General features: G+C 35.5%; 1 protein-coding gene across 3 annotated transcripts in view; it reads right to left on the bottom strand.

The window, feature by feature from the left end:
* Positions 1-14,019, bottom strand: part of LOC128642428 (uncharacterized) — a 146,306-nt gene that overhangs the window by 47,942 nt on the left and 84,345 nt on the right. For all 3 annotated transcript variants that reach the window (XM_053695192.1, XM_053695191.1, XM_053695193.1), the window contains one exon: positions 6,813-6,895. In XM_053695192.1, the coding sequence (XP_053551167.1) occupies positions 6,813-6,895 (83 nt within the window). The remainder of the gene's footprint in view (positions 1-6,812; positions 6,896-14,019) is intronic.

Genomic DNA, 14,019 nt, shown 5'->3' with positions numbered 1-14,019 from the left:
ACATGAAATTATTAACTAGGTGGTATTTCACACCACAGAGACTCAAGCATCTCTTTCCTGGTTCTTCTATCTGCTGCTGGAGACAGTGTAGGGAAGAGGGCACGCTATTCCATATTTGGTGGGCCTGTCCTAAAATTCAAGCATTTTGGACATCTATTATACCATATATACAAAACACCATTGGCACTTCGATGCCTCACGACCCGACTATCTAGCTGTTCCAAAAATACCCCAAACTTAACTCACAACTACACTATAAACTACTACAAATAATGATTAACAGTGCAAATCAACTAATTCCAAGACTGTGGAAAAAAGAATCAATTCCCACCCTAGCTCAGTGGATACAAGAGATACAACTCAATCTCAAGCTGAAAAGATATCACTATCTTTTAATAAACAAATTAGACACTCATGCAGAGATATTGTTTCTGTGGGATTCTAGACCCACTTAGGGCCCTACCATGACTCCTTTGTATACACTAATCAACTACATACAGACTACTCAAGACGAATCCCTCTACTTTCCTAAGATGACGTGTTCTATGGGTTGTCACTGACTTTCACACTCCAGGCTTAGATGCTAATAATCAATGTCATATTGCGTTGATACCAGATGTATTTGTTTAGATGAAAACACACGGATACATGTATGCTTCGACCAAGAATTAATGGACACTCATGGAAATTATAACTGTTCAATGTTTATTGTTACTAGTTTACTTTGGTTATTTTGTTACAAAAAAGAAGGAAAAATTGTGAAAATGCAAGGCCCTCAATGTTGAGAACTTTACTGGTTCATCTTTCAAAGGAGTTCTACAGTTTGGACTCTATTGAACTCTTTATGGACTCACTTATCTGAGATATGTATGGACTCTATATTTAACACGAGGCCTAAGCCTTTAATCTTTGTTTTTCAAATGATCATCATATTTTTTTTTTGACACATGTATGTTTTAAACAGAAATAAACAATTTTTCCTTAAAAAAAAGAAAGAAATGTTACTGTTTAATTTTTTTGTTTTTATTATTTTTCAGGTGACATTGGGTATCCGTGTAGGCCCTGGCTTTTGACCCCAGTAGCAATACCTCACACACATGCTGAAATTAAATTTAATGAGTCTCATCATACTACAAGGAGTGCAATCGAGAGAACATTTGGGGTTTTAAAGATGTGTTTTAGTGTTTTGGACCGTTCAGGAGGTGACCTTCAATAGTCACCTGAAAAATGCAACTATCATTCTAGTTACATGCATTATGCACAATATTTCCATTGCACAAAGTAACCTAGAGGAGGTGTGTCTTGATGATGTTCCTGAGGATGTCTTTGTACCACATAAGATATTAAGAAGGCATACAACTAGAGCAGGTGTTCAAAACAGGATAGAAATAATTTAAAGAATTTTTACCTGTAAGTGTATTCTTTAATTATTGTGAAAATGTTGTACTTTTAATGGTAATTATAAAAAATTATCCTAATATTTTTTTTCTTTTTTACAGATATTATTGCAGTGGATAATATTTGAATTTACTTGGAGAGAGAGAGAGACTACCCTTATTCCATTTTTCATATTTGTTGCTTTTTGCAATCACAACTCTATTTTAATAATAAAAATTATTTTTATTTATTGACTCATTTGTTAATGATAGTATTCATCTCTATCAGAAAATTGATATTAATTTTATTATAAATCTAATTTAATAGATAGAACTTTTTATTCTACGTGTACCCATATCAACGTTTCACCATTTAAAGGGACACTGTACCCAAATTTTTTCTTTCGTGATTCAGATAACGCATGCAATTTTAAGCAACTTTCTAATTTACTCCTATTATCAATTTTCTTCATTCTCTTGGTATCTTTATTTGAAAAGCAAGAATGTAAGTTTAGATGCCGGCCCATTTTTGGTGAACAACCTGGGTTGTTCTTGCTGATTGGTGGATTAATTTAACCGACCAATAGACAAGTGCTATCCATGGTCCTGAACTGAAAAATAGCTTAGATGCCTTATTTTTCAAATAAAGATAGCAAGATAATGAAAACATGTTTTATAATAGGAGTAAATTAGAAAGTTGCTTAAAATTGCATGCTCTATCTGAATCATGAAAGAAAAAAATTGGGTACAGTGTCCCCAAATGCCAAATATGTGTAGGAAATATTTTAATATAATTTTAAGTCAAAGAAAATGAAAGTAGTAACAAACGTCAACAACATAATAACAACCCATTATAGTAAAGTGCAATATATAAAAGTAAACATTTTGCCTGATATCTCCTATTCATTAGTTCCATTTCTTTATTATAATAATCCGTCATTGTATTAGCCTGCTCTTTAATGATATTATTCTTTTCTTTTTGTAATTCCTACATTTTTCAAAAGAATTGTTCATGACGCTGCCATGTCTGTAAGAGTTTATTTATCATTTTCTTGGGCATGTCCAGCTTGTTGTTGTTGGATTTTTTGCGTGGTAGTACAGATCTTGCTTGGTACGCAATTATTGTGTCATAGTTTTCAAGAATCAATTCTACCAAAATACTATTCTCTCTGTGGGTAAACTGAATATTCCTGCTGCTTTTTGTCTTTCCTGATTGTAGAGATGCCATCATGAAATAGATAGATAAACGACCGCAAAAATTATAACACCGTTTGGCAGAATTTAAAAACAAGTTCTAAAATAAATTCCTGATGAACCAATTTTATCTAAAGTCTTGTTGAAAAGGGGCGTTTACAAATCTATTAAGTAATACAAAGAACTAAGGTCCTTGTAGATATAACAAAGTTAACTGGATTAAACTTACATTATTTATTTTTTGTTTTTCTAGTACATTCATTAGTTTTCAAAATATATAAAAATTGACAAAAAATATATATTAAAATAAGTTTTCAAACACATTGTTACTTGTTTAACCCCTTAACGACCAATGACGTACGGCGTACATCCTCAAAAAAAATACAGTTAACGACCGAGGATGTACGCCGTATGTCATCTGTCTTGGAAAGCGGTGGAAGCAATCCTGATCGCTTCCAGACTCTTTCCGGTTATTGCACTGATGCCTTGATATCGAGGCATCCTGCAATAACCTTTCTTACCCCTCCGATGCAGAGAGAAACACTCTGGGGCGCTCTCTACACCGGACATTGATTGCCGCAATCGTTGGTGGGCGGGAGCTGATGTGGGAGGTGGGTGGGCGGCCATCGATGGCTTTTTCCAGTAAGAGGAGGGCGGGTTTGCCAGGGGCACGCACAGATGCGCACTAGTGCACGGGGGCGGCTGGCGGTTAAAAAGTGGGAGAAAGGGGAGAGGGAATGGATGTAAAAACAATCTAAGGGATCTGGAAGGGGGTTGGTCTTTAAAATTGGTCTTTTTAAATAAAAAAAATCTATTTTATTGTAAACTGGGTACTTTCAGACAGCTGCCAGTACCCAAGATGGCTCCCAATAAGGTAGAGGGGGAGGGTTAGAGAGCTGTTTGAGGGGATCAGGGAGGTTGGGGGCTAAGGGGGATCCTACACAGCAGCATATGTAAATATGCTTACAAAAAAAATAAGATACCTTTTATTTTGGTACTGGAAGACTTTCTGCCAGTACTTAAGATGGCGGGGACAATTGTGGGGTTGGGGGAGGGAAGAGAGCTGTTTGGCAGGTATCAGGGGGTGTGATGTGTCAGGTGGGAGGCTGATCTCTACACTAAAGCTAAAATTAACCCTGCAAGCTCCCTACAAGATACCTAATTAACCCCTTCACTGCTAGCAATAACACACATGTGATGCGCAGTGGCATTTAGCGGCCTTCTAATTACCCAAAAGCAATGCCAAAGCCATATATGTCTGCTATTTCTGAACAAAGAGGATCCCAGAGAAGCATTTACAACCATTTATGCCATAATTGCACAAGTTATTTGTAAATAATTTCAGTGAGAAACCTAAACTTTGTGAAAAAATATACCAAAATGGGCCTAGATCAATACTTTGGGATGTCTTCTAAAAAAATATATATATATGTCAAGGGATATTCAGGGATTCCTGACAGATATCAGTGTTCCAATGTAACTAGTGCTAATTTTGAAAAAAAGTGGTTTGGAAATAGCAAAGTGCTACTTGTATTTATTGCCCTATAACTTGCAAAAAAAAAACAAAGCACATGTAAACATTGGGTATTTCTAAACTCAGGACAAAATTTAGAAACTATTTAGCATGGGTGTTTTTTGGTGGTTGTAGATGTGTAACAAATTTGGGGGGGTCAAAGTTAGAAAAAGTGTGTTTTTTTCCATTCTTTCATAATATGTTATAAAAAATTTTAGCAAATTATGATATGATGAAAATAATGGTATTGTTAGAAAGTCCATTTAATGGTGAGAAAAAAACGTTTATAATTTGTGTGGGTACAGTATATGAGTAAGAGGAAAATTACAGCTAAACATAAACACTGCAAAAATGTACAAATAGCCTAGTTCCCAAATGGACAGAAAATGGAAAAGTACTGTGGTCATTAAGGGGTTAATAATAAAATAAACATTGTTATTTTATTTAACAGTAACAGATCATGTAACTATGCATTGAAATATTGTACACAAAAATAGTACATTTTGTTGTGCACCTTAAAAAATGTATCTATCTATATGTTGAAGCTATGTCCTATAACGCAAAGAAGAGGCGTCTTATGGTGCAGTATCTCAGACACAGTGCAGTGGCATATAGCACCGACAAAGAGGTACTCACAAGCGAAGGTGCACATCCAGTGCAATAAAGCACAGACTGAGTCTTCAGAGCTGCTCAGCTGACTCAAACACTCCAGCAGAGAAGCAAGACCGCGAAGGAGCTCGTCTCATGTGACGTCACAGCTTCCGGTCAAAGGTTCAGTAAAATAATTTATTAAAATATGATTAAAATGTTGCATAGCAATGCGTTTCTCTGCACAAACTTCCGTTTCATAAGGCTGTATGACACATTAATTACCTTGCTGTGCAACATTTTAATCATATTTTAATAAATTATTTTACTGAACCTTGCGCTTTCTTGCGGTTATTGGATAAACGCTGGGGACCCTACATTACGTAGACCTATCGTAGGGGCTAACACGTTATTGGGTGAGTTATTCCAAAAAGTATAATTTACATTCATATCAGTTAATTATAAAAATAGTCAACTCATGTAATACTAATAAACCAACTTTGCAAAACTAACATTGTTCTATTAATAATGATTTTCAAACAGTACAGACAGTGTATTATTTTATTTCTTTTAAATATAACTTATTAACTAAATATCGCTAATGCATGTATGCCTAAACAGATTGTAGTAAGGGTAATGTCAAAAGAGAGGAATAAAAAAATAATAATTTTATTGATATAACCATGTTGGATATGCAAAACTGTATAATCAAAAACAAAGTTATTATCCTTAGAAAACTTCACTAACTATCATGTCCCTTAAATTGAAAGTAAAAAGAATCAAACTATAAATAAAATATATATTTTTTAACTTATAATTTTTATTAATTTTTTTTTTTAGTTCTTGGAGATCAAACCATTTCTGTCAATAAAAAATAAATATTGGATGTCCTGCTTGAAGCAGAAACAACTTTAATAAGGACATACGCAGCAGTGAGAAAGTTACGCCTAAAATATAAGTCTTTTATGTAAATATGAATGTGAAAATAACATATACTGTATATATATATATTTATTAAATATATTCTTTCAAATAATTGACTTGCCCTGTTTGTTTAATTTAGACAATCTATTTTCACCCAGAAGGTCACAATGTTAATCAGGTAGACGCATTATATAAATGTCCAGACTTCTTACAATGATGTTTGCAGGTGTGCAAGAAGCTAAATGTATTATTTTTATCTACAGCTCTTTTTTATTAATCTCCCTGAAGCATGTGTAACCATTTTTAAACTTTACTTACACCAGAATTAACAAAGAATATGCATTTGACATTGTTTAAAAGATATAAAGGGATTAGATGAGCTGTATTTTCTTATTTAACATTGAAAATAATGATGTTAATAAACATTAGATTTATTAAATTATACAAATGTTTAATTATGTTTGTATTTACATTTACAAATGAACATTTTTGTTGTATTTCAATAAAAGGAATGTTAGAAAAGTTTTATATCATATTAAATGATAAACAAGGTGCATATTATATACGCCTAATGGAGAGATTTATCATTATTACGCTACACTTGCGTTTGGAAATTAGCGTAAAAATACTAAAAATTTTATGATAAATATAGGCGCCTCTCCAAAGGCGAGCTGTGGAGAACCGAACGGAGAATTCGACTAATGAATGATAAATCAAGCCCATTGTATCTGATTGAAATAAACATTTCTGTGAGTCGCAGATGCGCTCTTTTGTTTTTGATGTCCTACATCTAAGACTGTACACTGCTGGAATCCATTTGCATATAGCTGCTATTCACGCAGTGATTTCTGCCAGTGTTGAAAAGTAACTGTTTAGTGGAAATTTCATCTCATCTACCTGTACTATGATCTGTGTTTGAGCACACATCCAGTGACTCCACTAAGTGACTTTATTTCAACATTAACTAGGTGTGGGACTTTAAAAACATTTGTATGTGTTACAATATATTCCCCCTATATAGATATTTAGGCTTGGTATACTATTACAGAATTGACTTGTAAGCTGTGAGAGTTTTGCACTATTGTTTTCATCAATTGATTTAAGAAACTACTTATAGTGAAATCTGAATTTCATTCACTAAACATATTGCAGATCTTATGAATGAAAGTAAATCATCAAATGATACAGATCAAATGCGTTTATTAATATTTTCTTACCAGCACTGGTCCTACTGTATAGGATGTAAGATATGACCATAATGTAGAAATCATGGAATAGATAAATTGATAGATTGTGCTTCCTATAACAAAAGACAAATGTGTAAAATCAGTTTTAATAATATATATAAATTCAATATCAGTTAAGATCATGTCAACATGCATCTATTTAGAATTACAATGATTGTTATAGTCATATGAGCCATATCCTAGAACAAGATAAAAGATAGAAAGGAACAGGCGCACAGACCGACTCAAGTGTATTAAAACAAATGTATTTATTGGCTCACAAGATTAAAAGAATACATGTGCACATAAAGGTTAAAAACTGTCTCAGTCTCTGTTCCGGTCTCCGTTCCACTTAGGGGTCACTGTCTGTGGTTCCAGGTAGCAAACGTGTATTATGTATTCTCTGTCCCCTTAATAAAGTCCACTTTGTCCAATGAGTGGCTATCCGGTAGATGGTCCGTTGAGGAGAGAGTCAGTATGTCAATATCAATGTAAAAGTTAAAAGTCAGTAAAACATACCACAGAACTATCCCTCGGTGTCTGCTTATCTGCACAACACTGAAAGTACAGATTCCTCCTATGGACATAAAGTCTCTACGTGTTTTGTTTTGCACCGGCGAGACTTTTTCAAGAGTGTTGTTCCTTCTCTAGCCTTCGACTTATATATGCACAACTTATTATTGCCCTCCTCCCACAAAACTACATGTCTAGTCTATCTGTTTGCATTTATAATTTGATGTATAGTTCATTGTGGATAAGTCAATACATATTAAGGAACATAAAAGGCATATAAAGAACACATAAAGAACACCTAAAGAACCCTATAAAAATACATTAAAAAATCATAAAATATACATAAAAATTACATGAAAAGCGTGTATTGGTTATCAATATAAATACTTTGCAATATAAAGCAATACCAGGTAGTCCTTCAATAAATTACTGGAATATAAACATAAAATATACTACCTATTCTCTTTGTGGTGTGATCAGCTTACTACATATTAGGGATTTCCAAGGGATTCATCATTCAAAATATATACAAGATATATGTATATATCTGTATGTATACAACGACTCCTCCCCTAATATTTTACATATATGAAATAGATTTCCTTATTTTTTAGTGCATTTATTAAATAAATAACGGCTAGATTTGGAGTTTTGTCGGTAACGAGCCGAAAAACTAACGCCCGCGTTTTACTGGCCGCACCATAAAAATAACTCTGGTATCGAGAGTCCACATAAAGGCTGCGTTAGGCTCCAAAAAAGGAGCGTAGAGCATTTTTAACGCAGCTTCAACTCTCGATACCAGAGTTGCTTACGGACGCGGCCAGCCTCAAAAACGTGCTCGTGCACGATTCCCCCATAGGAAACAATGGGGCTGTTTGAGCTGAAAAAAAACCTAACACCTGCAAAAAAGCCGCGTTCAGCTCCTAACGCAGCCCCATTGTTTGCTATGCGGTAACCCTTCCTACGTCTGCACTTAACACTCTAACATGTACCCCGAGTCTAAACACCCCTAACCTTACACTTATTAACCCCTAATCTGCCGCCCCCGCTATCGCTGACCCCTGCATATTATTATTAACCCCTAATCTGCCGCTCCGTAAACCGCCGCTACTTACATTATCCCTATGTACCCCTAATCTGCTGCCCTAACATCGCCGACCCCTAATATTTATTAACCCCTAATCTGCCCCCCACAACGTCGCCTCCACCTGCCTACACTTATTAACCCCTAATCTGCCGAGCGGACCTGAGCGCTACTATAATAAAGTTATTAACCCCTAATCCGCCTCACTAACCCTATCATAAATAGTATTAACCCCTAATCTGCCCTCCCTAACATCGCCGACACCTAACTTCAATTATTAACCCCTAATCTGCCGACCGGAGCTCACCGCTATTCTAATAAATGGATTAACCCCTAAAGCTAAGTCTAACCCTAATACTAACACCCCCTAAGTTAAATATAATTTAAATCTAACGAAATAAATTAACTCTTCTTAAATAAATTATTCCTATTTAAAGCTAAATACTTACCTGTAAAATAAATCCTAATATAGCTACAATATAAATTATATTTATATTATAGCTATTTTAGGATTAATATTTATTTTACAGGTAACTTTGTATTTATTTTAACCAGGTACAATAGCTATTAAATAGTTAAGAACTATTTAATAGCTAAAATAGTTAAAATAATTACAAATTTACCTGTAAAATAAATCCTAACCTAAGTTACAAATAAACCTAACACTAGACTATCAATAAATTAATTAAATAAACTACCTACAATTAACCTAATTTACAAATAAATACAATTAAATAAACTAGCTAAAGTACAAAAAAAAAATAACTAAGTTACAAAAAATAAAAAAATATTTACAAACATAAGAAAAATATTACAACAATTTTAAACTAATTACACCTACTCTAAGCCCCCTAATAAAATAACAAAGACCCCCCCAAAATAAAAAAATGCCCTACCCTATTCTAAATTACTACAGTTCAAAGCTCTTTTACCTTACCAGCCCTGAACAGGGCCCTTTGCGGGGCATGCCCCAAAGAATTCAGCTCTTTTGCCTGTAAAAAAAAACATACAATACCCCCCCCCAACATTACAACCCACCACCCACATACCCCTAATCTAACCCAAACCCCCCTTAAATAAACCTAACACTAAGCCCCTGAAGATCTTCCTACCTTATCTTCACCCTGCCAGGTTCACCGATCCGTCCTGAAGAGCTCCTCCGATGTCCTGATCCAAGCCCAAGCGGGGGGCTGAAGAGGTCCATGATCCGGCTGAAGTCTTCATCCAAGCGGGAGCTGAAGAGGTCCATGATCTTCTATCAACGGCATCTTCAATCTTCTTTCTTCCGGATCCATCTTGCAGACCTCCGACGCGGAACATCCTCTTCTCCCGACGCCTACTAGCCGAATGACGGTTCCTTTAAGGGACATCATCCAAGATGGCGTCCCTCGAATTCCGATTGGCTGATAGGATTCTATCAGCCAATCGGAATTAAGGTAGGAATATTCTGATTGGCTGATGGAATCAGCCAATCAGAATCAAGTTCAATCCGATTGGCTGATCCAATCAGCCAATCAGATTGAGCTTGCATTCTATTGGCTGTTCCAATCAGCCAATAGAATGCAAGCTCAATCTGATTGGCTGATTGGATCAGCCAATCGGATTGAACTTGATTCTGATTGGCTGATTCCATCAGCCAATCAGAATATTCCTACCTTAATTCCGATTGGCTGATAGAATCCTATCAGCCAATCGGAATTCGAGGGACACCATCTTGGATGACGTCCCTTAAAGGAACCGTCATTCGGCTAGTAGGCGTCGGGAGAAGAGGATGTTCCGCGTCGGAGGTCTGCAAGAGGGATCCGGAAGAAAGAAGATTGAAGATGCCGTTGATAGAAGACTTCATCCGGATCATGGACCTCTTCAGCTCCCGCTTGGATGAAGACTTCATACGGATCATGGACCTCTTCAGCTCCCGCTTGGATGAAGACTTCAGCCGGATCATGGACCTCTTCAGCCCCACGCTTGGGCTTGGATCAGGACATCGGAGGAGCTCTTCAGGACGGATCGGTGAACCTGGCAGGGTGAAGATAAGGTAGGAAGATCTTCAGGGGCTTAGTGTTAGGTTTATTTAAGGGGTTTTTGGGTTAGATTAGGGGTATGTGGGTGGTGGGTTGTAATGTTGGGGGGGGGGTATTGTATGTTTTTTTTTACAGGCAAAAGAGCTGAATTCTCTGGGGCATGCCCCACAAAGGGCCCTGTTCAGGGCTGGTAAGGTAAAAGAGCTTTGAACTGTAGTAATTTAGAATAGGGTAGGGCATTTTTTTATTTTGGGGGGTCTTTGTTATTTTATTAGCGGGCTTAGAGTAGGTGTAATTAGTTTAAAATTGTTGTAATATTTTTCTTATGTTTGTAAATATTTTTTTATTTTTTGTAACTTAGTTATTTTTTTTTTTTGTACTTTAGCTAGTTTATTTAATTGTATTTATTTGTAGCAATTGTATTTAATTAATTTATTGATAGTGTAGTGTTAGGTTAATTGTAGGTAGTTTATTTAATTAATTTATTGATAGTCTAGTGTTAGGTTTATTTGTAACTTAGGTTAGGATTTATTTTACAGGTAAATTTGTAATTATTTTAACTATTTTAGCTATTAAATAGTTCTTAACTATTTAATAGCTATTGTACCTGGTTAAAATAAATACAAAGTTACCTGTAAAATAAATATTAATCCTAAAATAGCTATAATATAAATATAATTTATATTGTAGATATATTAGGATTTATTTTACAGGTAAGTATTTAGCTTTAAATAGGAATAATTTATTTAAGAAGAGTTAATTTATTTCGTTAGATTTAAATTATATTTAACTTAGGGGGGTGTTAGTATTAGGGTTAGACTTAGCTTTAGGGGTTAATCCATTTATTAGAATAGCGGTGAGCTCCGGTCGGCAGATTAGGGGTTAATAATTGAAGTTAGGTGTCGGCGATGTTAGGGAGGGCAGATTAGGGGTTAATACTATTTATGATAGGGTTAGTGAGGCGGATTAGGGGTTAATAACTTTATTATAGTAGCGCTCAGGTCCGCTCGGCAGATTAGGGGTTAATAAGTGTAGGCAGGTGGAGGCGACGTTGTGGGGGGCAGATTAGGGGTTAATAAATATAATACAGGGGTCGGCGGTGTTAGGGGCAACAGATTAGGGGTACATAGGGATAATGTAGCTGGCGGCGGCGTGCGGACGGCAGATTAGGGGTTAATAAGTGTAGGTAGCTGGCGGCGACGTTGTGGGGGGCAGATTAGGGGTTAATAAATATAATACAGGGGTCGGCGGTGTTAGGGGCAGCAGATTAGGGGTACATAAGTATAACGTAGGTGGCGGTCGGCAGATTAGGGGTTAAAAAAATTTAATCGAGTGGCGGCGATGTGGGGGGACCTCGGTTTAGGGGTACATAGGTAGTTTATGGGTGTTAGTGTACTTTAAAGTACAATAGTTAAGAGCTTTATAAACCGGCGTTAGCCCAGAAAGCTCTTAACTACTGACTTTTTTCCTGCGGCTGGAGTTTTGTCGTTAGATGTCTAACGCTCACTTCAGAAACGACTCTAAATACCGGAGTTAGGAAGATCCCATTGAAAAGATAGGATACGCAATTGACGTAAGGGGATCTGCGGTATGGAAAAGTCGCGGCTGAAAAGTGAGCGTTAGACCCTATTTTGAGTGACTCTAAATACCGGCGGTAGCCTAAAACCAGCGTTAGGAGCCTCTAACGCTGGTTTTCACGGCTACCGCCAAACTCCAAATCTAGGTCTAAATAAATTACCAGGTGTTTTTCATTTCATCAGACATGGTCTTTATCTATTGTGGTAATAAATAAATAAAATTAACCTATTGCTGAATGTGTCTAAAAATAAAACAACCAATCCTGGAGTGCATTAGTTCACACTAAGAAGGCTTGAATGTCAATGTCTACATTTAAGCTCTTAGGCTGCATACCGTCTAGTTCCCTTATCCAAAAAGTTTCAATTTGTCTTAAGTGGAGAAGTCCATTTGTGTCCCATATATTTGGGGCAATCCATTCTACAATTCTTACCTCTAAAGCATCCATTTTTTGTTGATGGTTATCCTTAAAGTGTTTAGAGACACTATGTTCTAGTCCATTCTCAATATTAGTTAAATGTTCTCTAAATCTATATTTCATCTTTCTTTTTGTTCTACCCATGTAGATAAGATCACAACTACACCTTAATTGATAAACTACATAGGTGGTGTCACAGCTACACCTGCTTTTACAGGTCCTTTTTTTTGTGCCATTGAAATTACTAAACTCCCCATTTGGTGTTTTGATGTGATTTAAACAGGCCTCTCTCCACTCCGCATGATTTAAAAGGGTTTGTTGTTTGGCTTCAAAGATTCTGAGTTTTGTGAGTGCTAAAATATTTTTAAGATCTTTATTCTTTCTAAATCTTACTTCAGGTTTTGGATCCTGTTGCAAGACCTGCCAGTGTTTATTCATGATTTTCTTAATGTTATGATGTTGAACATTATATTTAGTTACAAATTTAGGTGGTTCATCTTTTTAGAATTTGAATTCTTAGTTTTTCTCTTGACTTCCATAAGGGCTTTCCAATCCATAAGGTATATTTTTTCTTTAGTTGCTCTTAGCAAATCCTCCCTGTACCCTTTTTCTGCAGGGAAACAGACATGGGAAAATGAAAATCAGACACCAGTCTGACAAGGAACCAAAACAAGACCATTAGAAGATTTAGAGGAAATAGAGGTGGGAGGAAATGTAGAAAGAGAGAGAGAGAATAAGATGGAATTAGAAAAGGGGATGAAATTAATTTTTAATCTATCAAATCATACTTTTTCATGAGAAGAAATATCATTGTTGACAAAGGGCTTGAATTATGCACCCCAAGCACAACCCAATTAATTTGACCTATATATAGATGTACATCGATATATTAGAAACATCACCCTAAAATGACATTTTGGTAGCTTCCAAATGAAAAGTAATGAACCTCATTAAAAACCTGAAGATATGGACATGATTCGAACTCTGGAAGAATTAGAATCCAAAAATATGAGTGAACATCAAGATAATGAAATGGTATCAAATATGGAAGAGCCAGATGACATTAATTTTTCCATTCATTAAGAACAGTCTTTAAAAGTACAACACTGTTCTTTGAAACGTAAATCCATCTTCTACCCTGTATTCTACAGACAAGTACAAGGGACGGCAAAAGGGGACAACCTTCGCCCCATCATACGCCAACCTGTATATGTCTAATTTTGAGAATAACTATATCTGGAAAAATAACCCTTACAGTACAAATATTATACAATATTTTTGCTTTATTGATGACATCATTATGATTTGACAAGGGAGTGTGAAGGAAGTGGACAAATTCATGTTATATATGAATAGAAATTATTATAATTTAAAATTTACTTATAATCACTCAGCAAATTCCATCGATTTAGATCTAACCTTATTCCTTTACAATCATACAATAGCTGTTAAAAAATTCAGGAAGAAAACAGATAGAAATGGATTATTAAATACAAATAGTGGACATCTAAAACAGTGGAAAAATAACATTTCCACTGGCCAATACCAACGTATCAAAATAAATTGAACATTAAAGTGAATGTAAAT

Source organism: Bombina bombina, chromosome 11 (assembly GCF_027579735.1).
Source record: "Bombina bombina isolate aBomBom1 chromosome 11, aBomBom1.pri, whole genome shotgun sequence".
Lineage (NCBI taxonomy): Eukaryota > Metazoa > Chordata > Amphibia > Anura > Bombinatoridae > Bombina > Bombina bombina.
This window is presented reverse-complemented; position numbering and strand designations above follow the sequence as displayed.